Raw genomic sequence first — 24,093 nt, forward strand, 5'->3', positions numbered from 1 at the left:
AATTTGCCCTGAAGACTTGAGATGCAATCGCAGCCAGTACTGCCCCTCCTTTTAAATGGCCAACCCAACTGGTGCTTGGTATGGGAAAGGAGGGTGCAGTTGTTTGAAACCATTCCCATATGTTATGAAAGTTGAAGAAGCCGAAGGACTGTGGCTTACCATGGGTGCCTGCAAGCAGAATTCTGTTGCTCAGCTGTGTGATCTCTCACACCAGACTGGCAGGCCCTCAATATGAGAGGCAAAATGCAACCTTGTACCAAAACCACATGTGCTATGTAACGTTAACAGCTTGGTTCACCATGAAAGAGTTTACCCATTGTTCTCTAAAATGTGTCTTTATAAATACCACTCTCCCTTTTTTAGCTCTCACAGCTGGAAATGTTTCAACGCTCCCTTTATCAGCTCCTTCCCAGAGGCTAGCTCAGATAAGAAGGCAAAAAAAATGCACTTGTGATGAAATGTTCTCTGAAAGAGCTCAGCAGAACGCGTGGAGGCAAACAATGTCAGAGTCCAGGAAAGCAGAAAACGAACGTGAGGACAGGAGAGATGAGCTAGATGAGAGGTGGCAAGAGCAAGACGAGAGGTGGCAGAAGCAAGATGAGAGGAGGCAGGATGAAATGCTGTAGCTACTGGGGGATCAAACTGATATGCTCCAGCATCTGGTGGAGCTGCAGGAAAGGCAGCAGGAGCACAAACCGCTGCTGCTGCCTCTGTGTAACTGCCCACTCTCCTCCCCAAGTTCAATAGCCTCCTCACCCAGGCGCCCAAGAATGTGGGGCGGGGGGGCCTCCAGGCACTCAACCACTCCACCCTAAAGGACTGCCCAAGCAACAGAAGGCTGGTATTCAATAAGTTTTGAAGTGCAGTGTGGCCTTGTCCTTCCCTCCCCCACCACTCCCAGGCTACCTTGGCAGTTATCCACCTATTTGTGAGATGAATTAACAAAGAATGCATTATTTTGAAACAACAATGACTTTATTGCCTCTGCAAGTGGAGATCAAAGCGGGGAGGGTGGTAGAGGAAGCAAGGGGGCAGGTTTTCATCCAGAAAAACAAACAGAACTGTTACACCATAGCCTGGCCAGTCATGAAACTGGTTTTCAAAGCTTCTCCGATGCACAACATGCCCTACTGTGCTCTTCTAATCATCCTGGTGTCTGGCTGCATGTAATCAGCGACCAGGCAATTTGCCTCAACCTCCCCCCACCCAGCCATAAACATCTCCTCCTTACTCTCACAGATATTGTGGAGCACACAGCAAGCGGCAATAACAATTGGAATATTGGTTTCGCTGAGGTCTAACCAAGTCAGTAAATGGCACCAGCGCACTTTTAAACATCCAAATGCACATTACCACCCTGATGTCCAAATTGCCAGGGCCCATGCTTTGAGAGAAGTCTGTGTCCATGTCCTCATCATTATCGTGATCATGCTGTCATCGCCTCCTCACCAGCTTTTGCAGGTTCTAGTTCTGCACATACTGAAGGCTAATGAGCGATGTGTTTACAATGCACACAACAGCAGCGGTGAGCTGAGCAGGCTCCATGCTTGCCGTGGTATGGCTTCTGCAGGAAAGCAGAGTTGCAGTGGAAATGGTGGATAACAACGGATGCCACGAGAATAGATATTTATACTGAACGATGAGAAGACCACCTGCAAGGTGAATTCATGGCACCAGGAGAGCAGAGTTGCAGTGGAAGCGGTGGAGGAAGACAGTTAGCACTGAGCGCATTTCCCAAGGAAGAACACACATTCCCAGAAGCCCATGACAGACAACATGGAAAAATTCGCTATCAAGACAAGCACGAGAGCATAGTTGCAGTGGAAGCAGTGGATGACTGTAAACTGGAAAACCTTTAATTCTCTGGAATAAAAGGGCTTTAGAGAATTAAAATGGTATACCTTAGGCTTTAGGTTTGATGTGGTTAATGCTATGAGATAGTCAACAGCTCCTCGGCACTTCTGGACCATGAATGGCCTTTCCACGACGCTTTCATTTTATGGGTCTGGAGTGCCTTTAAGACCAAGACTTGGTTCTCCACTTTGAAGGAACACTCTCTGGCATGTTTTTTATACCAGGCCTTTTGCTCTTTTTGAGCATTTTTTAAGGGTTTTTTTTAGCAAGGGCTAAAGAGTTTCAGAGGGTGTTTTGTAGGTTGCTTACAAAGTTCAGAATGTTAGTTCCTGGAGAAGGCGTAAACTCCTCCCATTCTTGCTTCACCAACTGTAATGGCCCCTTAACCTTGCGGCCATACACACGTTTAAATGGTGAAAACCCTAAACTGGGATGTGGTACAGTCCTGTAGGCAAAAAGCAACTGCTGCAACACTAGGTCCCAATTATTGGAGTGTTCATTTACGAATTTACGTATTATGGCTCCCAAAGTTTCATTAAACCTGTTCACCAGGCCATTTGTTTGATGGTGATAAGGGATGGCAACCAAATGGTTCACCCCATGAGCTTCCCACAGGCTTTTCATGGTCCCTGCCAGGAAATTAGTTTCTGAATCTGTAAGGATATTGGAGGGCCAACCTACCCTGGCAAAAATGTTTGTTAATGCCTGGCACACACTTATAGCCCTGGTGTTGCTTCAAGCTACCGCTTCCGGCCATCGGGTGGCAAAATTCATGAAAGTCATTATTTATTGCTTTCCTCTGGGTGTCTTTTTTTGGAAAAGGACCCAGAATATTTACAGCTACTTGCTGAAATGGAACCTCAATTATGGGGAGTGGCTGGAGAGGGGCTTTGACTTGGTCTTGTTTTTTTTCCCACTTTTTGGCACACCTCAGAAGACCGGACATAAGTAGAAACATCCTTGCCCATTCCCTCCCAGTGGAATGACTTCCCCAAAAGGTCTTTGGTCCTGCTCACCCCAGCACGGCCACTAGGATGATCGTGGGCTAAGCTTAAGAGCTTTACCTGGTACTTAGTTGGAACTACCAACTGTCCTTGAGAATGCCAGTCTTCCTGATGTCCACCAGAAAGAGTTTTCTTATATAAAAAAGTTCTCTTTTTTACAACAAACCAGGATGGGTTAGAAGAGCTGAGAGGCAGTGGGTTGCTTCGTGCTGCCGCCTAAACTCCCTGGAGGCTGTTATCTGCTTCCTGCTTGGCCTGGAACTGTTTCCTTGATGTTGGAGACATCAGTTTCTCATTGAATTGTGGACTTGGGCTTGGTCCCTCTTGAAGTGATGTAGCATGATGGGGCTATTTTTGTTGACTGTGAGCCGCTCTTTGCTGGCACACTATGTTGTATTTTAGGCTCCTGCTGAGCCTCTTGCGTAGGGTTATTTGCTGCTGCCAGTGCAGGCTTGCTAGTGCCCTCTGGCATTGGAGTTGTAGACGGGGTTGCAAGCGCTGGATTCAGTGCTGGCAATGGTTTTGGTGCTGGTTGCTCCAGTTCTGGTTTTGGGACTGGCTCTGTCTGGGTCTTTGGGACTGGATCCACTACTGCTGCCGCAAACATGGGCATGGGGTTCGGTTCCACCACCTTAGTATGGGTCTCTGGCAACACAAGCTGGGCCCTTGCAGGAGGCTCAGGAACAGAGCTAGGTGTGAAGGCTTGCTTAGCCTGGCTGCAGGTGACCATTCTCACCCTTTCGGCTAGCTTCACATGGTTGTCCAAGTCTTCCCCAGCAGCATGGGAATGGGATAATTATCATAGACTGCAAAAGTCCACATTCCTGACCAGCCCTTGTACTGGACAGGCAACTTGGCTCTAGGCAAGTTTAAAGAGTTTGACATGAAGGGTTGAATCGTTACCGGAGCCTCTGAGTTGATGAATTTGGGGTTTACTAAGGATTGGTGGAGAGTTGACACTTGTGCTCTAGTATCCCTCCATGCGATAACTTTCTTCCCACCCATACTCACGGTTTCCCTTCGCTCTGAGGGTACTTGGGAGGCATTTGGGCCGGGGGACCTTTGGTGTCGATTCTGGTGTAATGAACTGCAATTTGTTGGGGTTCTTGGGGCAGTTGGCCTTTATATGCCCCAGCTTAGTACATTTAAAACATTGCCCAGCTGACTTGCCACTGGGGCGAGGTGGGTTGCTGGAGACTGGTGTGGTGGGACGATAAGGAGTTGGGGTTTTCCTTGGGATGTAGGTGGGGCCTTGGGCTGCCCCTAGTTTTGTTTTAGGTTACTCCTTCTGATATTTGCTTCAACTGCTACTAGTTATTTTCTTTTCTACCACCTCCACCCATTTGGTTTCAATTTTCCCCGCCTTGATTACAGTTTTGGACTTCCCATTTAGGATGTACCTTTCTATTTCCTCAGGAACACCCTCTAAGAATGGCTTCATTTGCATTAGGAAAGGCAGATCTTCCAGAGATTTAACGCTTGCTCCTGCTATTTAGGCATCCCAATTTTTTACAATGTGGTAAGCGTGTCAGGAAAATGCCATGTCTGGTTTTCACTGCTCAGGTGTTAGCCCCATTCTAATCCTGGCCTTGTTTTTAAAAAGTTTGTAGCTGTTTGGATGTTTTTTAGGCATTTTAGTTGTCACCTCTGCTAAGGGTCCACTGAGCTGCGGTCTCAGCTCCACTATATACTAGTCTGTAGAGAGGCTGTATTCAAGGCAGGCCCTTTTGAAATTTTTTAAGATGGCCTCTGTATCATCGCCTCCTTTGTAGGTGGGGAACTTTCTGGGATGGGACGCGGTACTTGGTGAAGGATTGCTACGGTTGTCTGATATATTCTGCTTAGCCCTGGCCCTTTCTAACTTCAGTTTATGCTTCTGGGCTGCTCTCTGGGCCTCCACAGCCCTCTTGTGGGCAAGTTCCTCTGCCTTCATAGCTCTCTCATGGGCAGCTTCTTCCCTGGCCATCTGTCTATTACATTTTTTTATTCTTTTCTCAGCTTCGAATTTAGCTAATTCTAGTTTTGCTGGACATTGCGTTTCGCCATACTAACTCCTGCTTGCCTAGCTTACCCGAGCTAGAAAAAAAAACACCTTGCTTGTGAATTCCCTTGCAGGAAGTTAACTATCTTGCCCTCAGGCAGATAAAAAAATCTCCAGCTGCTCACAGTTTAAAAAAAAAAATATCCCTTTGTTAAAAGAACTTAGCACCTCTGCTTCCAGGCAAAGAGAGAAAAAAATCTCTAGCTGCTCTCAGCTAAACAAAAACCTTTTTGGCTTTCAAGCAGCCAAAAAAAACAAAAACAAAAAACCTGTCCTTTCAAAATCCCACTGGGCTTTTGGTTATAACAATAAATAATAATAATAATAGGAGATTTACCTATCTCCTAGGACTGGAAGGGACCTTGAAAGGTCATACAGTACAGCCCCCTGCCTTCACTAGCAGGACCAAGTACTGATTTTTGCCCCAGATCCCTAAGTGCCCCCTCCCTGTCATAACTAAACATTCTTCCCCCACTGACTGAGGAAATTCTCTTTTGGGCCCTTTTACCTTGGCACATCACTTCAGTTGTAGTATGTCTCCAGCGCGATAAGGCTAGGTCCTCAGCAGGCTGTGGGCTCACAAGTTCCACCACAACACAATCTGGATCTGAGGCTGTCATGGATTCAGGAAACCTTAGCCAAAGGATCCCCAAATCTGCATTCGTTGGGGACATTCGCCCACCCACTGCCAGGGCCTGGCTCCCAGAAACACACGTCACAGTATGGAACAACCGTCCACCTGAAGAGAGAGAACACCAAGATTCAGATTGGTACCTCTACAGGAAGACTGAGGGTTACCAGACCAAAGGCTTCAATCCCCTCTACCCTTCAGTGCTGAGCACTGATAGTACAGTATGAATCTCCCCCTTCCCCTCCAGGGTTACCCCATTAATATTAGAGATCTCTGTGTGTGCTCCACCCTAGGGGGAAAACGTACCCCAAGTGTTACCAGACTTTTCCATTTTCACACTTCTAACACGCCAGTTGTCCTCGTGTCTGATTAGGACATGGAAATCTCTCAGGCGGCAGTGTCGTCCACCCTGCTCTCCGAAGCCTCCAGTAGTGAGGACCACGTGTGGTTTGATAAGTACAGAGTGGTGGCCATACCGCCTCAGGCCAGCGATTGAGCACACAGATGCAGAGATGCTACCAGCAACTCTGGGAGGGTCATCAGCAGAGAAAGCTGCAATCCAAAGAGAATCAGACTGAGGCATAGGGGTTTGTTTGCAGTAGTGCCCAGACATGACACACACAAGAACAGAGATTACCCTCTAACCAGAAAAAAGTGAGAGAGCTTAAATTCTTTCACTTATCAAAGAGAATGAGAGGTGGGCTTGATTACGGTGTGTAAATACCTTCAGGAGGGGAAAATAGCAGGTACTAAAGGGCTCCTCATTCTAGCAGAGAAAGACAAAACGCGAACCAATTACTGGAAGCTGATACGAGGCAATTCAAATAGAAATAAGACAATATTTTTAATGGTGAGGGTCATCAGCCATCGAAACAAACTGCCAAGGGGACGATGGATTCTGCATCTCTTTTCAGAGTAGCAGTCGTGTTAGTCTGAATCCGCAAAATGAACAGGACTACCTGTGGCACCTTAGGGTATGTCTACACTACAAAATTAGGTCAAATTTATAGAAGTCGGTTTTTTAGAAATCATTTGTATACAGTTGATTGTGTGTGTCCCCACACAAAATGCTCTAAGTGCATTAAGTTGTTGGACTGCGTCCACAGTCCCAAGGCTAGCGTCAACTTCCGGAGTGTTGCACTGTGTGTAGCTGTGAGTAGCCATCCCACAGTTCCTGCAGTCTCCGCTACCCTTTGGGATTCTGGGTTGAGATCCCAATGCCTGATGGGGCAAAAACAGTGTTGTTGCTGGTTCTGAGTACATGTCATCAGGCCCCCATCCCTCCCTCCCTCCATGAAAGCAACAGACGACAATCATTTTGCGCCTTTTTTCCTGGGTTACCTGAGCAGACGCCATACCACGGCAAGCATGGAGCCCACTCAGCTCACTGTCACCGTACGTCTCCTGGGAGCTGGCAGACGTGGGTCTGCATTGCTACACAGCAGCAGCTCACTGTCTTTTGGCAGCAGACGGTGCATTACGATTGATAGCCATCGTCATATTCCTGGGTGCTTTTTTAGCCGACCTCGGTGAGATCGGTCAGGGGCATCTGGACAGACATGGGAGTAACTCAGCCAGGTCATTCCCATCTTCTGCTGAGCACCCAGGAGATGACGATGGCTTGCAGTCATACTGCACCATCTGCTGCAGCCTAAGATGTAAAAGATAGATGGATCAAAACAAGAAATTGACCTGATTTGTTTGTGAAATCAACAGCCTGCTAAACCCAGGGTTTTGAGTTCAATCCTTGAGGGGACCATTCTGTGTGACAGTTGTTTGTGTTTCTCCTTGATGCAAAGCCACCCCTTTTGTTGATTTTAATTTCCTGTAAGCCATGTCGCCAGTCGCCCCTCCCTCCGTCAGAGCAACGGCAGACAATTGTTTCACGCAAAACCAGGCGAGGAGGCACCAGCAGCGCGGTGACAATAGGGTCATGGTCATAGACTTCTCACAAAGTACGGGCCGGGCACCGTGCACATCATGCTGATGAGCTCTGAATGAGCTCTGCAAACACACTGGCCAAACAGGAAATGAAATTCAAAAGTTCGCGGGCCTTTTCCTGTCTACTTGGCCAGTGCATCAGAGTTGAGAGCGCTATCCAGAGCGGTCACAATGGAGCACTCTGGGATAGCTCCGGAGGCCAATACCGTCAAATTGCGTCTAGATTATCCCAAGATCTGTGAGAGTGAGGGATCATCTTTCAGGATAGGCTATAGATCTTTGATAATGCACTGGAGAGGTTTTAGTTTGGGGCTGAAGGTGATAGCTAGTGGCATTCTGTTATTTTCTTTGTTGGGCCTGTCCTGTAGTAGGTGACTTCTGGGTACCCTTCTCGCTCTGCCAATCTGTTTTTTCACTTCAGCAGGTGGGTACTGTAGTTCTAAGAATGCTTGATAGAGATCCTGTAGGTGTTTGTCTCTGTCTGAAGGACTGGAGCAAATGCGATTGTAACCCTAACCCTCACTCTCACAGATCTTGGGAGACAGACCAGGCCTCGCTTACAGACAGCCCCCTAACCTGAAGCAAACACTCACCAGCAACCGCACACCACACAACATAACCACTAACCCAGGAACCTATCCTTGCAACAAAACGTGATGCCAATTCTGTCCACATATCTATTCAAGTGACACCATCATAGGACCTAATCACATCAGTCACGCCATCGGGGCAAGTTCAGCTGCACATCTACCAATGAGATATATGCCATCATGTGCCAGCAATGTCCCTCTGCCATATGCATTGGCCAAACTGGACAGTCTCTACGCAAAAGAATAAATGGACACAAATCTGACATCAAGAATCATAACATTCAAAAACCAGTGGGAGAACACTTCAACCTCTCTAACCTCAAGTGACAGTCTTGAAGGTGGCAATTTTACAACAAAAAAAACTTCAAAAACAGACTCCGAAGAGAGAGACTGCTAAACTTGAATTAATATGCATATTAGATACAATTAACTTAGGTTTGAACAGAGACTGGAAATGGTTAGGCCATTACACTAACTGAATCTATTTCCCCATGTTAAGTATCCTCACACCTTCTATGGGTCATCTCGATTATCACTTCAAGTTTTTTTTCCTCCTGCTGATGATAGCTCATCTCAATTCATTGGCCTCTTACAGTTGGTATGGTTACTTCCACCTTTTCATGTCCTCTGTATATATAAATATCTCCTTGCTGTATGTTCCAGTCTTAACATCCGATGAAGTGAGCTGTAGCCCACAAAAACTTATGCTCAAATAAATTTGTTAGTCTCTAAGGTGCCACAAGTACTCCTGTTCTTTCTGCATCTCTTGTGATCTTCGAACTCAGATTAGTCCCTTTCTGGATGTTGCTTTAGCCAAACAAAAGGTTTTTGTGCTTGATACAGGAGTAACTGGTTGAAATTTTCTGGCCTGTGTTATACAGGAGGTCAGATCAGATGATCCAATGCCCCCTTCTGCCCTCTAAATTTATGAATTAGCAAAAGTTTGGAAACAGAACTGATGCTGTACACACAGCAATGCCATACTGTATGTGTCGGGAAGACACCCCATTGTGACGCTGCAGTCTATACGGTTTTATAAAATATATGCTAACAAGTGAATATAATGTAATTGGAATATGCTTCATGCAGAAAGTCTCTTGTAAGGTATCATTACAAAGCTTATAATCTACTGTGTGTGATCATCCTATTTGTATAAATGTACCACTCTTGTATCTGAAACTACAAATATAATTCTGAGGGCCTATTGTAATTATGCAAAGTGTGGGCCATTAATGGTGGTTTGGAATCTTGATGACTCCCATGAACCAGGACAACTGACTGCAGATGGCTGTTTTACCTGTAAATCTTCCTGTAGATGTGTGTGCTAGCAAGTGGGCAATGAAGTCTTGCAGTGACATGTGATCATGTCACATGAACTGGAATCCATATTTAACCTGGTTTCTTTCCATTAAGAAGGAGGGGGTGGGAACTCAGACAGGGACAAAGGATTCCTGCCTTATGCAAAAGATATAAAAATGGGTGGAACAGAACAAAAAAAGAGAGGCGCCATCATGAAGAATCCCCTAGCTACCACCTGAGCTGGAACACGAGCTGTACCAGGGGAAAGAATTGTGCCCAGGCCTGGAAGGGGTACAGTCTGAGGAAAAAAACTTACTGAAGCAGCTCTGAGGGTGAGATTATCTGTATTCACTTTAATTAGACATAGATTTGCACATTTTATTTTATTTTGCTTGGTGACTTTGTTCTGTCTGTTACCACTTGGAGCCACTTAAATCCTACTTTCTGTATTTAATAAAATCACTTTTTACTTATTAACTCAGAGTGTATATTAATACCTCGGGGAGCATACAACTGTGCATATCTGTCTATCAGTGTTATAGAGCGTGAACAATTAATGAGTTTATCCTGTATAACAGGGGTCTGCAACATCTGGCACGTGGTTCGCCAGGGTAAGTACCCTGGTGGGCTGGGCCACTTTATCTGCCACGTAAGCAGGTTCATTGACTCATAGACTTTAAGGTCAGAAGGGACCATTACGATCATCTAGTCTGACCTCCTGCACAATACAGGCCACAGAATCTCACCCATCCACTTCTACAACAAACCCTAACCTATGTCTGAGTTATTGAAGTCTTCAAATTGTGGTTTGAAGAGCTCAAGCTGCAGAGAATCCTCCAGCAAGTGACCCGTGCCCCACGCTGCAGAGGAAGGCGAAAAACCTCCAGGGCCTCTGCCAATTTGCCCCGGGAGGAAAATTCCTTCCCAACCCCAAATATGGCGATCAGCTAAACCCTGAGCATGTGGGCAAGGCTCACCAACCAACACTCAGGAAAGAATTCTCTGCAGTAACTCAGATCCCATCCCATCTAACATCTCATCACAGACCACTAGGCATACTTACCGGCTGATAATCAAAGATCAATTGCCAAAATTAAGCTATCCCATCATATCATCCCTTCTATAAACTTATCAAGCTTAGTCTTAAAGCCAGAGATGTCTTTTGCCCCCACTACTCCCCTTGGAAGGCTGTTCCAGAACTTCACTCTTCTAATGGTTAGAAACCTTCATCTAATTTCAAGTCTAAACTTCCTAGTGTCCAGTTTATACCCATTTGTTCTTGTGTCTATATTGGTGCTAAGCTTAAATAATTCCTCTCCCTCCCTAATATTAATCCTTCTGATATATTTATGAAGAGCAAGCATATTCCCCCCCCCCCCACTAGGCTAGGACTTTTCAGTTTAGAAAAAAGACTAAGGGGGGATATGATAGAGGTATATAAAATCACAAGTGATATAGAGAAAGTAAATAAGGAGAAGTTATTTACTTGTTCCCATAATATAAGAACATGGGGCCACCAAATGAAATGAAACAGTCAGCAGGTTTAAAACAAATAAAAGGAAGGAAGTTCTTCCTCACACAGCACACAGTCAACTTGTGGAACACCTTACCTGAGGAGGCTGTGAAGGCTAGGACTATAACAGGGCTTAAAAGAGAACTGGATAAATTAATGGAGGTTAAGTCCGTTAATGGATATTAGCCAGGATGGGTAAGGAAGGGTGCCCCTAGCCTCTGTTTGTCAGAGGGTGGAGATGGATGGCAGGAGAGAGATCACTTGATCATTGCCTGTTGCTTCATTCCCTCTGGGGCACCTGGCATTGGCTACTGTCGGCAGACAGGATACTGGGTCAAACTGACCTTTGGTCTGACCCAGTACTGCCATTCTTATCATAGAGTATCAGAGTTGGAAGGAACCTCAGGAGGTCATCTAGTCCAAACCCCTGCTCAAAGCAGGACCAATTCCCAACTAAATCATCTCAGCCAGGGCTTTGTCAAGCCTGACCTTAAAAACCTCCAAGGAAGGAGATTCCACCACCTCCCTAGGGAACCCATTCCAGTGCTTCACCACCCTCCTAGTGAAAAAGTTTTTCCTAATATCCAACCTAAACCTCCCCCACTGCAACTTGAGACCATTACTCCTTGTTCTGTCATCTGGTACCACTGAGAACAGTCTAGATCAATCGTCTTTGGAACCCCCTTTCAGGTAGCTGAAAGCAGCTATCAAACCCCCCCTCATTCTTCTCTTTTGCAGACTAAACAGTTCCGGGTCCCTCAGCCTCTCCTCATAAGTCATGTGCTCCAGCCCCCTAATCATTTTTGTTGCCCTCTGTTGGACTCTTTCCAATTTTTCCACATCCTTCTTGCAGTGTGGGGCCCAAAACTGGACACAGTACTCCAGATGAGGCCTCACCAATGTCGAATAGAGGAGAATGATCACATCCCTCGATCTGCTTGGAATACTCCTACTTATACAGCCCAAAATGCTGTTAGCCTTCTTGGCAACAAGGGCACACTGTTGACTTATATCCAGCTTTTCATCCACTGTAACCCCTAGGTCCTTTTCAGCAGAACTGCTTCCTAGCCATTCAGTCCCTAGTCTGTTATGTTCTGTTCTTATGAGTTCTACTTTGTGCAAAGTATCAGAGGGGTAGCCGTGTTAGTCTGGATCTGTAAAAGCAGCAAAGAATCCTGTGGCACCTTATTTAGAAAAGGTTGGAAGGTATATTGCTAAAATCTTTTTCTGTCAGGGTTGGAGGGGTGTGTTTTTTTAATTTTGGGGCTAGTAATTAAAGTTGTCTGAAAAAAACAAAAAAATAGATATGGAAATACTTGCTGGCAGGAAAGGGCATTTTAGGGGGTGGAAGAGCAGGGAAAATAGAAGCGACAGGAGTTTGGGAGCAACATCAAGGGGAAAGGGATAAATGGAGATGAGTGGTAGTGGGACTGGGTGAAAAGGGGGCAGGAGGAGAACAGGGACAGAGGTGCCTGTCAGCCCTACACTCCGTGTGTGTGCGTGTAGATTAGGGAATCTGTGCCCTTTTCCCTATCCCTTGATATTAGCCGAGATCTGGGGGTTCCTGCTCTCTGGGGGTGACTGAGGCCTGCACCTGTGTATGTGCACACCGTGATCTGAGATATCTGGAGGGATCCTGCCAATCCAGGAGGATCTGACTCCCCATGTCCCCCTCATGAAAGCCAGGTTCTGGAGTTCTGAGCCCCACTCCCTAACCGCACCTCATGGGAACTGGAATCTGGGATGCTTTGTCCTTTTTAGAGGATACAAAAATTTTGCAGATAGTTAAGTTCAAAGCAGACTGAAGAGTTACAAAAGGATCTCACAAAACTGAGTGACTGGGCAAGAAAGTGGTAGATGAAATTCAGTGTTGATATATACAAAGTAATGCACATTGGAAAACATAATCCCAACTACACATACAAAAGGATGGGTCTAAACGAGCTGTTGCAACTGAAGAAAGATGTTGGCGTCATCGCGAACAGTTATCTGAAAACATCTGTTCAATATGCAGCAGTAGGCAAAAAAGCTAACTGTGTTAGGAACCACTCATAATGCCACTGTGATGGGTTGCATCACAGAAACCCCCTTGGGGCTGCCAACTGATGTGCTTTCCCCGTTAGCTTGGGACTCAAGCACCCTGTCTTGTTGAGCCAGTCTGCTCCAACACAGACCCACGGTCTGAACCACATCCCCTAATAGCTGTTGGCTTAAACTGAAAGCAGTTTAAGAAGTGTTCCTGTCTTTAATACTCAGATGCTCAACTCCCAATGCGGTCCAAACCCCAAATAAATCTGTTTTATCCTGTAGAAAGCTTATACAGGGTAAACTCATAAATTGTTCGCCCTCTATAATGTTGATAGAGACAGATGCACAGCTGTTTGCCCCCCCCAAAGTATTAATACATACTCTGAGTTAATTAATAAGTAAAAAGGGATTTTATTAAATACAGAAAGTAGGATTTAAGTGGTTCCAAGTAGTAACAGACAGAACAAAGTGAATTACCAGCAAAATAAAATAAAACAAAACATGCCAGTCTATGCCTAACACAGTAAGAAAACTTAATACAGATAAAATTTCGCCCTCAGAGATGTTTCAATAAGTTTCTTTCACAGACTGGATGCCTTCCTAGTCTGGACACAATCCCTCCCTGGTACATCCTTGTTCCAGCTCTGGTGGTAACTAGGGAATTTCTCATGATTGCAGCCCCCTTTGTTCTATTCCACTCACTTTGGGGAGGGATAGCTCAGTGGTTTGAGAACTGGCCTGCTAAACCCAGGGTTGTAAGCTCAGTCCTTGAGGGGGCCATTTAGGGAACTGGGGTGTAAAAAAAAAACAAACAAACCACTGTCTGGGAATTTTCCCTCCTGAGGTCCCTTCCAACCCTGATATTCTATGATATATCTTTTTCGTATGGCAGGAATCCTTTGTCCCCCTCTGGGTTCCCACCCCTCCTTTTCAATGGAAAAGCACCAGGTTAAAGATAGATTCCAGTTCAGGTGACATGATTACATGTCACTGCAAGACTTCATTACCCACTTGCCAGCACACACACATATACAGGAAGACTTACAAGTAAAACAGAATCATCTACAGTCAATTGTCCTGGTTAAGGGGAGCCATCAAGATTCCAAACCACCATTAATGGCCCACACTTTGCATAATTACAATAGGCCCTCAGAGTTATATTTCATATTTCTAGTTTCAGATACAAGACTGATACATTTATACAAACAGGATGACCACACTCAGTAGATAAGCTTGTAAGGTATCATTACAAAGAGACCTTTCGCATGAATCATATTTTAGTTACATTATATTCACACTCATCAGCATACTTTCATAAAATCATATAGAGTGCAACGTCACAGCCACTATACACATTTATGTTAAAACAAACAAAAGGAAGTACTACTTAACACAACACACAGTCACTCTGTGGAACATGTTGCCAGGGGATGTTGTGAAGGCCAAACAGAATTAGATAAATTCATGGAGGATAGGGCCATCAGTAACTATTAGCCAAGATAGTCAGGGACCCAAACCCATGCTTTGGGTGTCTCTAAACCTCTGACTGTTGGAAGCTGTAATGGACAACAGGGACGGATCACTTGATAAACTGCCCTGTTCTGTTCACTGTCTCTGATTAATCTGGCACCAGTCACTGACCCACTATGGCCATTCTTATGTTCTTAAACTCCTGTCCTTCTAGGAGGTTTGAGCCCATATCCTGCCAGAAAATCCTCATTCAGTTCACAGGATGTATCAGTCTTGTGTCGTAAAAGAGGATGTGATATGAAGAACCCTATCTTAGTTATTGCAAAAGTTGGAAAATGTGTAGTGAATGAAACAGGGAATTGCAAGAAGAAAGGATGGTGTCACAGAATCATAGAACTGGAAGGGACCTTGCAAGGTCATATAGTCCAGTCCCCTGCACTCGTGGCATGAATAAGTATTATCTAGACCATTCCTGACAGGTGTTTGTCTAACCTGCTCTTAAAAACTGCCAATAGAGATTTCACAAACTCCCTAGACAATTTACTACAGTGCTTAACCACCCTGATGGTTAGGAAGTTTTTTGTAATACCCAACTTAAACTGCCCTTGCTGCAATTTAAGCCCATTGCTTCTTGTCCTATCCTCAGAGGTTAAGAAAAACAATTTCTCTCTCTCCTCCTTGTAACCACCTTTTACGTACTTGAAAACTTATGTCCCCTCTCAATCTTTTTCCAAACTAAACCACCCCAATTTTTTCAATCTTCCCTCATAAGTCATGTTTTCTAGACCTAGAATCATTTTTGTCACTCTTCTCTGGACTCTTTCCAATTTGTTCACATCTTTCCTGAAATGTGGCACCCAGAACTGGACACAATACTCCAGTTGAGGCCTAATCAGCGTGGAATAGAGTGGAAGAATTACTTCTCGTGTCTTGCTTACAACACTCCTGCTAATACATCCTAGAATGATTTTTGCTTTTTTTGCAACAGCGTTATGCTGTTACTCATATTTAGCTTGTGATTCACTATGTTCCCCAGATCCCTTTCCACAGTGCTCCTTCCTAGGCAGTCATTTCTTATTTTGTATGTGTGCAACTGACTGTTCCTTTCTAAGTGGAGTACTTTGCATTTGTCCTTATTGCATTTCATCCTATTTACTTCAGACCATTTCTCCAGTTTGTCCAGATCATTTTGAATTTTAATCCTATCCCCCAAAGCACTTGCAACCCCTTCAAGCTTGGTACATAAGAATGGCCCTACTGGGCCAGACCAAAGGTCCATCTACCCCAGTATCCTGTCTTCCAACAGTGGCAAGTGCCAGGTGCCCCAGAGGGAACAAACAGAACAGGTAATCATCAAGTGATCCATCCCTGGTCACTCACTCATTCCCAGTGTCTGGCAAACAGAGGCTAGTGACACCATTCCTTACACATCCTGGCTAATAACCATTGACAGGTCTATCCTCCATGAATTTATCTAGTTCTTTTTCGAACTCTGTTTTGGTCTTCACAACACCCTCTGGCAAGGAGTTCCACAGGTTGACTGTGCACTGTGTGAATAAATACTTCCTTTTGTTTCTTTTAAACCTGCTGCCTATTAATTTCATTAGGTCATTCCCTAGCCCTTCTGTTATGAGAAGTAGTAAACAACACTTCCTTATATACTTTCTCTACACCAGTCACGATTGAGGTCTATAAAATCATATCTCCCCTCAGCCATCTCTTTTCCAAGCTGAAAAGTCCCAGTCTTATTAATTTCTCCTCATATGGAAGCTATTCCACACCTCTAATCATAGAATATCAGGGTTGGAAAGGAGCTCATCAAGTCCAACCCCCTGCTCAAAGCAGGACCAATCCCCAATTAAATCCCAAAATCCCTAAATGCCCCCTAAAGGATTGAACTCACAACCCTGGGTTTAGCAGGCCAATGCTCAAACAACTGAGCTATCCCTCTCCCCCAAATCATTTTTATTGCCCTTTTCTGTACCTTTTCCAAGTCCAATATATCTTTCTGAGATGGAGCAACCACATCTGCACACAGTATTTAAGATGTTGGTGTACCATGGATTTATATACAGGCAACATGATATTTTCTGTCCCATTATCTATCCCTTTTTTAATTATTCCTAGTATTCTGTTCACTTTTTGGACTGCCGCTACACATTCAGCGGATGTTTTCAGAGAACTATCCACAATGACTCCAAGATCTTTTTCTTGAGTGGTAACAGCTAATTTAGACCCCATCATTTTATATGTATAGTTGGGATTATGCTTTCCAATGTGTATTACTTTGCATTTATCAACATAAAATTTCATCTACCATTTTATTGCCCAGTCACTCAGTTTTGAGAGATCCTTTTGTAGCTCTTCTCAGTCTGCCTGGGTCTTAACTATCTTTAGTAATTTTGTATTACACCTCTACCTTGCTATAAAGTGATCCAATATAACACGAATTCAGATATAATGCGGTAAAGCAGTATTCCAGGGGGGTGCGGCTGCGCACTCTGGCGGATCAAAGCAATTTTGATATAACGCGGTTTCACCTATAACATGGTTAAGATTTTTTGGCTCCTGAGGACAGCGTTATATTGAGGTAGAAGTATATCTGCAAATTTTGGCACCTCACTGTTTACCCCTTTTTCTAGTTCATTAAGGAATATATTGAATAGGACTGGGCCCTGTACAGACCCCTGGGGGACACCACTATTTACCTCTCTCCACTCTATTTATACCTATCCTTTTAACCAGTTACCAATCCATGACAGCACCTTCCCTCTTATCCCGTGGCAGCTTACTCTGCTTCAGAGCTTTTGGTGAGGGACTTTGTCACAGGCTTTCCAAAAATCTAAGTACACTATATCCACTTGATCCCTTTGCTCCACGTATTTGTTGACCACCTCAAAGAATTCTAGTAAATTGGTGAGGCATGATTTCCCTTTACTAAAACCAAGTTGACTCTTCCTCAACAAATTACGTTAATCTGTATGTCTGACAATATTGTTCTTTATTATAGTTTCAAAGAAACAGTTTGCCCGGTACTGAAGTCAGGCTTACAGGCCTATAATTGATGAGATCACCTCTGGAGCCTATTTTAAAAATTGGTATCCCATTAGCTATCCTCCAATCATCTGTTACAGAAGTTGATTTAAATGATAGATTACAGACTACAGTTAGTAGTCCTGCAATTTCACATTTGAGTTCCTTCAGAACTTTTGGGCGAATACCATCTGGTCCTGATGACTTACTGCTGTTTAATTTATCAAATTGTTCCAAAACCTCCTCTAATGATACCTCAATCTGGGACAGTTCCTCAGATCTCTCACCTAAAAAGAATGGCTCAGGTTTGGGAATCTCCCTCACATCCTCAGCCGTGAAGACCAATGCAAAAAATTCATTTAGTTTCTCCGCAATGGCTCTATCATCCTTGAGTGCTCCTTTAGCACCTCAATCATCCAGTGGCCCCACTGGTTGGTTAGCAGGCTTCCTGCTTCTGATGTACTTAAAAAAAAATTGCTATTACATTGTGTATCTTTGGCTAACTGTTCCTCAAATTCTTTTGGGGCCTTTTTTGGCCTTCCTGTCATCCGCAAACTTTATAAGTGTATTCTCTATGCCACTATCTAAATCACTGATGAAGAACCAGACCCAGAAGTGATCCCTGTGGGACCCCACTTGTTATGCCCTTTCAGCAGGACTGCGAATCGATGCTAACTACAGGAACTCCTCACTTAAAGTCAACCTAGTTAACGTCATTTTGATGTTAAGTTGGTGATGAATTAGGGAACATGCTCGTTTAAAGTTGTGAAATGCTCCCTTCTAATGTCATTTGGCAGCCGCCTGTTTTGTCCACTGCTTGCAGGAAGAGCAGCCTGCTGCAGCTAGCTGGTGGGTGGTTGGAACTAGGGTGGACCAGCAGCTCCCCACTCCCCTAAGTTCTCTGTGCAGCAACTGTCTCTCCCACCACTGCCATGTGCTGCTCCTGCCCTCTGCCTTGGAGCTGCTCCCAGAGACTCCTGCTTGCTTTACGGGGGGGGGGGGGGGGGGAGAGAGAGGGGCTAATGTCAGGGTGTCTCCCCCTCCCCCCTGCTCCTCACTTACCCTATTTTCCATAGAGCAGGGGGGACACACGACAGAGAGAGGGAGCTTTTAGGCAGTAGCTGCTGTCTCAGCTCTCAGCAAGCTGATTTAATTAACAAGGCAGTGTACTTAAGCCTGGGGTGAGCTACTTAAAGGGGAAATGTGCATTTTTTTCTCCCACACACGGTGTGTGTGTGTCTCTGTCTGCCCTCCCTCCTTTCCTGCTGCCTTGTAGAACATTGAGAGAATTAACCCTTCAGGGCTCAGTTAATTGCTAGTTCATTTAGCAGTAAGGCATACCCTGGGAAACATCCAACCCTTTGACTCCTCCACCTCAACCAAGCTTCACAATTATCATCGCTATGTACCAGTATTAAATTGTTTGTTTAAAACTTAGAGAGAGAGAGAGAGAGCGCGCGCAAAAAGAATTTCCCTGGAACCTAACACCCTCATTTACATTAATTCTTATGGGGAAGTTGGATTTGACTAACATTGTTTCGCTTAAAGTCACATTTTTCAGGAACATAACTACGTTAAGTGAGGAGTTCCTGTACCAGGAATGGGTTTCTAAGGAGATTTGTGCCCACCTTATAGTAGTTCCATCTAGGTTGCATTTCCCTAGTTTGTTTATGAGGTCATGTGAGACAGTATCAAAAGTTTTACTGAAGTCAAGATATACCACTTCTACCGCTTCCCCCCATCCACAAAGTTTGTTACCCTGTCAAAGAAAGCTATCATGTTGGTTTGACACATTTTGTTTTTGACAAATCCATGCTGACTGTTACTTATCACCTTATATAGATGTTTGCAAACTGACTGCTTAATTATTTGCTCCCAGCATCTTTCCAGGTACAGACGTTAAGCTGACTGGTCTGTAATTCCCTGGTTATCCTTATTTCCCTTTTTATAGCTGGGCAGTATATTTGCCATTTTCCAGTCTTCTGGAATCTCACACATCTTCCATGACTTCTCAAAGATAATTGCTAATGGCTCAGATATCTCCTCAGTCAGCTCCTTGAGTATTCAAGGATGCATTTCATCAGGTCCTGGTGACTTGAAGGCATCCCATTTGTCCAAGTAATTTTTGACTTGTTCTATCCCTGTTTTAGCCTCTTCTGATCCTGTCATTCACTACGTTAGATATCCAACCACCACCAACCTTCTTGGTGAAAACCAAAACAAAGAAGTCATTAAGCACCTCTTCCATTTCCACATTTTCTGTTATTATTCCCCCCCGCCCCCCATTGAGTAACAGGCCTACTCTGTCCTTGGTCTTCCTCTTGCTTCTAATGTATTTGTAGAATGTTTCTTGTTACTCTTTATGTCTCTAGCTAGTTTGATCTTGTTTTGTGCCTTGGTCTTTCTAATTTTGTCCCTACATACTTGTGTTGTTTATATTCATCCTTTCTAATTTGACCTAGTTTCTACTTTTTGTAGGACTCTTTTTTGATTTTTAAATCATTGAAGATCTCCTGGCTAAGCCAGGCTGATCTCTTGGCATACTTCCTATCTAACCTATGCAGTGGGATAGTTTCCTTGTGTGCCCTTAATAACATCTCTTTGAAAAACTGCCAACTGTCTTCTGTTGTTTTTCCCCTTAGACTTGCTTCCCATGGGATCTTACCTGCCAACTCCCTGAGTTTTCTGAAGTCTGCTTTTTTGAAATCCATTGTCTTTAGTTTGCTGTTCACCCTTCTACCATTCCTTAGAATCATGAACTCTTATTTCATGATCAACTTTCACAAAACCTGCCTTCCACCTTCAGATTCTCAACCAATTTCTCCCTATTTGTCAAAATCAAATCTAGAACAGCCTCTCCCCTAGTAGCTTGCTTCCATCTCCTGAAACAAAAATATGTCTCTAATGCATTCCAAGAACTTTAGTGGATGATCTGTGCCCTGCTGTGTTATTTTCCCAACACGTCTCGGTAGCTGAAGTCCCCCATCACCACCAAGTCCTGTACTTTGGATGATTTTGTTTGCTGTTTTAAAAAAAAGGCTTCATCCACCTCTTCTTCCTGTAACAGACTCCTACCATATCACCCTTGTTTTTTACCCTTACCCAGAGACTTTCAACAAGTCTGTCACCTATTTCCATTTCAACCTCAGTTCAAGTGTATACATATTTAATATATAAGGCAACACCTTCTCCCTTTTTTCCCTGCCTGTCGTTCCTGAGCTATATTATACACACACACAGAGGGTTCTCAAACTGGGGGTCAAGAAGTGATTACATGAGGGGTCACGAGCTGTCAGCCTCCTCCCCAAACCCCACTTCGCATCCAGCATTTATAATGGGGTTAAAGATATTTTTTAAAAAGTTATTTTAATTTATAAGGGGGGGGGGTCGCACTCAGAGATACGCTATATGAAAGGGGTCACCAGTACAAAAGTTTGAGAACTAATATTCTGTACCAATATTCCAATCATGCATATTATCCCACCAGATCTCTGTGATGCCAACTATGTCATAGTTGTGTTTATTCATTAGCATTTTGAGTTGTTCCTGGGTATTCCCCATACTTCTCGCATTAGTATGTGGACATTTAAGATACTGATTTGATCCCACTCCCGCACTAGTCCTGTCTTGTCTCTCCTTTTCTCCCTGCTCTAACAGCCTATGCTTCCCCCAAATTCCAAACCTTCTTCCAGGTCTCCATGTTCTTGACTTACCTGTGGGATTTGGTCACCTGATCCTGTTGAACCTAGTTTAAAGCCCTGCTCACTAGGTTAGCCAGTCTGTATCCAAATAAGCTCTTCCCCTTCCTCAACAGGTGGACCTCATCTCTGCTTAGCGGTCCTTCTTCCTGGAAGATCATCCCATGGTCAAGGAAACCAAAGCCCTCCTGGCAACAACATCCTTGCAGCCAGGCATATACCTCCAGGATTCATCTGTCTCTGCCTGGACCCCTACCCTTGACCAGAAGGATCGAAAAGACCACCACCTGTGCTCCGAACTCCTTCACCCTTACTCCCAGAGCCATGTAGTCATTTCTTATCTGCTGAGGGTCATACCTCACTGTATCATTAGTGCCCATATGGATGAGCAGCATGGAGTAGTAGTCAGAGGGCCAGATGATCCTCGACAATCCCTCCATAACATCTCTGATACAGGCCTCTGGCAGACAGCATACCTCCTGCGATGCCATGTCAGGGCGACAGATGGGTGCTTTCGTCCCCCTCAGAAGAGAGTCATCAACCACCACTACCCTACGTTTCCTCCTAGGAGTGGTGGCTGTGATCCTCCCAGCCTTGGGGGTACATGGCTTCTCCTCCTCTGGGGGCAATTCCTCATCACTCATTGCCAAGGCAGCATATCCGTTTTCCATCACCATGATGGGTGGGTTGGGAGTAGGGGTGAAGCACTGCCTGCTGCCAGAAGTAACCAGGAGCCATTGCCCTCCCTGTGACAGAGCCATATCCTCCTCCTCCGGTGGTGCGACAGCAATCCTCAGTAACTGGATAGCTTCCTCAGCCTTGGATGTCTCCATGTGAATACTCTCAAGGAATTCCTCGTGTGCACAGATGCTCCTCATCTTAGCAACCTCCTCCTGTAAGTCTCTCACCTGCTTCTTGAGAGATTCCACCAGCAGGCACCTTTCACACTGGATGGTCCCCTCAGCCTGGCTTTCTGAGAGGGGGAATTGCAGGCCACAGTCTCTGCTAATCCACACCAGGATTTGGATAGAGGCATCCATGGTTATGTTGTCTGTCTGGATAAAGGCACAGGTGATGGAGACAGGAGCAGCGTTGGTACTGGTGATGGGGCCCTTCCTAACCATAGCGGCTATATTACAACTCACTCAAACTCCCCTGTTTGCAGTCCCCTATTCAATAGCTATGGTTAAGGCAGTTTAACACTCCCCTGAAGAAATGGATTTTACCCCTGCCTCTGTCACAGAGTTACTATGTGGTGCTAGGCAAGTCTGATTTGCAGAAGTGCTGCATATTCACAGCTGCAAATGAAGTCAGAGGGTGATTTGACCATATGAAGTGTTATATAATGCTAAATACTCAGAAAAACTCAAACCCTAGGTACCTCAAATTGGGCACCCAAAATTAGTGGATACTTCTGATCTTAATCTCTCTATGGCTCAGTTGCCTGTATAACTAGTAAGCTTAAGAAGAAATAAATAATTCTGTATTTAGAGCAGGGTTTGAAAACTGTTATAGTTAAAGCATAGGGCCATACATTGAACAATGGGACAAAACAAAATACTGAATAGCTGCTCATTCAACTAGCACTGTTCATCCTATGCACTGAATGAGGCAAGGGTCCTGTAAAAAAAAATTATATGCTGGAATGGCCAAACTTACTGATCCTCTGAGCCACATATAAATTTTCAGAAGTTTGAGAGCCGTAAGACATGCACAACCTTTTACTCATGCATTTTTTTACTTACTGAAGCATGGCTAATTACTGCTAGAGCTAGAGGCCTTGTGGGTCTCCATCCTGGTTGAGAGTCTTTGGAAATGTGGTTGATATGTTGTCAAGGTGATGCAGAGGAGCTCGGTCACATGTTTTGATTTTACGAACTTCAGCACAGAGTACAGAGATTCATAGCAGTATGTTGTGTCAAAAACTGAAATGAGTCGCACATTAGTCTTCTTGAGTTAGTATATTTCCTTTTGGACACTTGCTTCTAGAACTTGATTGTATAAATCACAGTCTGCATCACCTTGACAGCCTGTTCCTCCTGGAGTTCCAATAGTTCCATTTCTACAGTAGATCTTTCTGTAACCACGATTCTGGGAATCAGACAGCCATTGCTGATCACATCAAGCATGAATGGATTTATAAGAAAGGCTAAGCAGGATCTCAACTTCTGCGAGTCCTCAAACTTGCCCTGAAAATCATCAAGCAGGCCTTGTAATTTACCTATGTATTCATCAAGTTTGTGATCATCTACTTCAATTTCAGGGAATGTGTTTACCCTACTCTTGAGATGGGGAAAGTGGTTGAAATATCTTGACACCATGTCTCTCTGCAGAAGTTTTACCTTGTTCTAGAAGCTGAAGACTGTCTGAGTAAGGTCAGAAATAATCTTATCCTACCCTTGGAATGCCAAATTGAATTTGCGCAGATGCTGCATAGTATCAGTGAAAAACATCAGATCCTACATCCACTGCTAATCTTTCAGATGTGGATAGGACTTTTCCTTTTCTTCAAGGAAAGCATTAATAGGCTCCAACAGTTCCACAAGCCTAGTTAAGACATTGCTGGTTGATAACCACCTCACAATACAGTAGAAAGATGTTGTTAGGTTTCTCTTCAAGATCCAGCTCTTCGATTAAATTTTTGAACTGTCAATGAGTCTTCCCATTCGAGTGGATGAAATTGACAATTTCTAAGATTTTCATACTTGAAGTATCTTCCTGTGATATGTTCATGATGCAACAAACAGGGAGAAACTCCAGAAGTTTGGGATTGCTTTTCAAGAATATGATACGGCCTACTTCCCCCCTCCCCCGCCACACCATTGCAGGTGCTCCATCCATTGCAATACTGACGAGTTTAATCCAGCGGTACATCGGCATGTGTAAATGCATTGTCAAGTGCATTCTTTATGTCAATACCACAGGTTGTTTCTTTTAGCGCCACTAAGTTCAACATTTCTTCTTTCACAATTACATCCACAGAAACATAGC

General features: G+C 44.3%; 1 protein-coding gene across 7 annotated transcripts in view; it reads right to left on the bottom strand.

The window, feature by feature from the left end:
• The window catches only part of LCMT2 (leucine carboxyl methyltransferase 2), a 61,642-nt gene that overhangs the window by 15,537 nt on the left and 22,012 nt on the right, over positions 1-24,093 (bottom strand). For 6 of the 7 annotated variants that reach the window (XM_030546769.1, XM_030546767.1, XM_030546765.1 and 3 more), the window contains 2 exons: positions 5,837-6,082; positions 5,408-5,638 (listed from right to left, as the gene is read on the bottom strand). In XM_030546769.1, the coding sequence (XP_030402629.1) occupies positions 5,408-5,638; positions 5,837-6,082 (477 nt within the window). Of the gene's footprint in view, positions 1-1,343; positions 1,653-5,407; positions 5,639-5,836; positions 6,083-24,093 lie in introns of those variants that run through there. The other variant, XM_030546771.1, reaches the window with a different exon arrangement.

The sequence above is a fragment of the Gopherus evgoodei genome, unplaced genomic scaffold (genome assembly GCF_007399415.2).
Source record: "Gopherus evgoodei ecotype Sinaloan lineage unplaced genomic scaffold, rGopEvg1_v1.p scaffold_49_arrow_ctg1, whole genome shotgun sequence".
NCBI lineage: Eukaryota > Metazoa > Chordata > Testudines > Testudinidae > Gopherus > Gopherus evgoodei.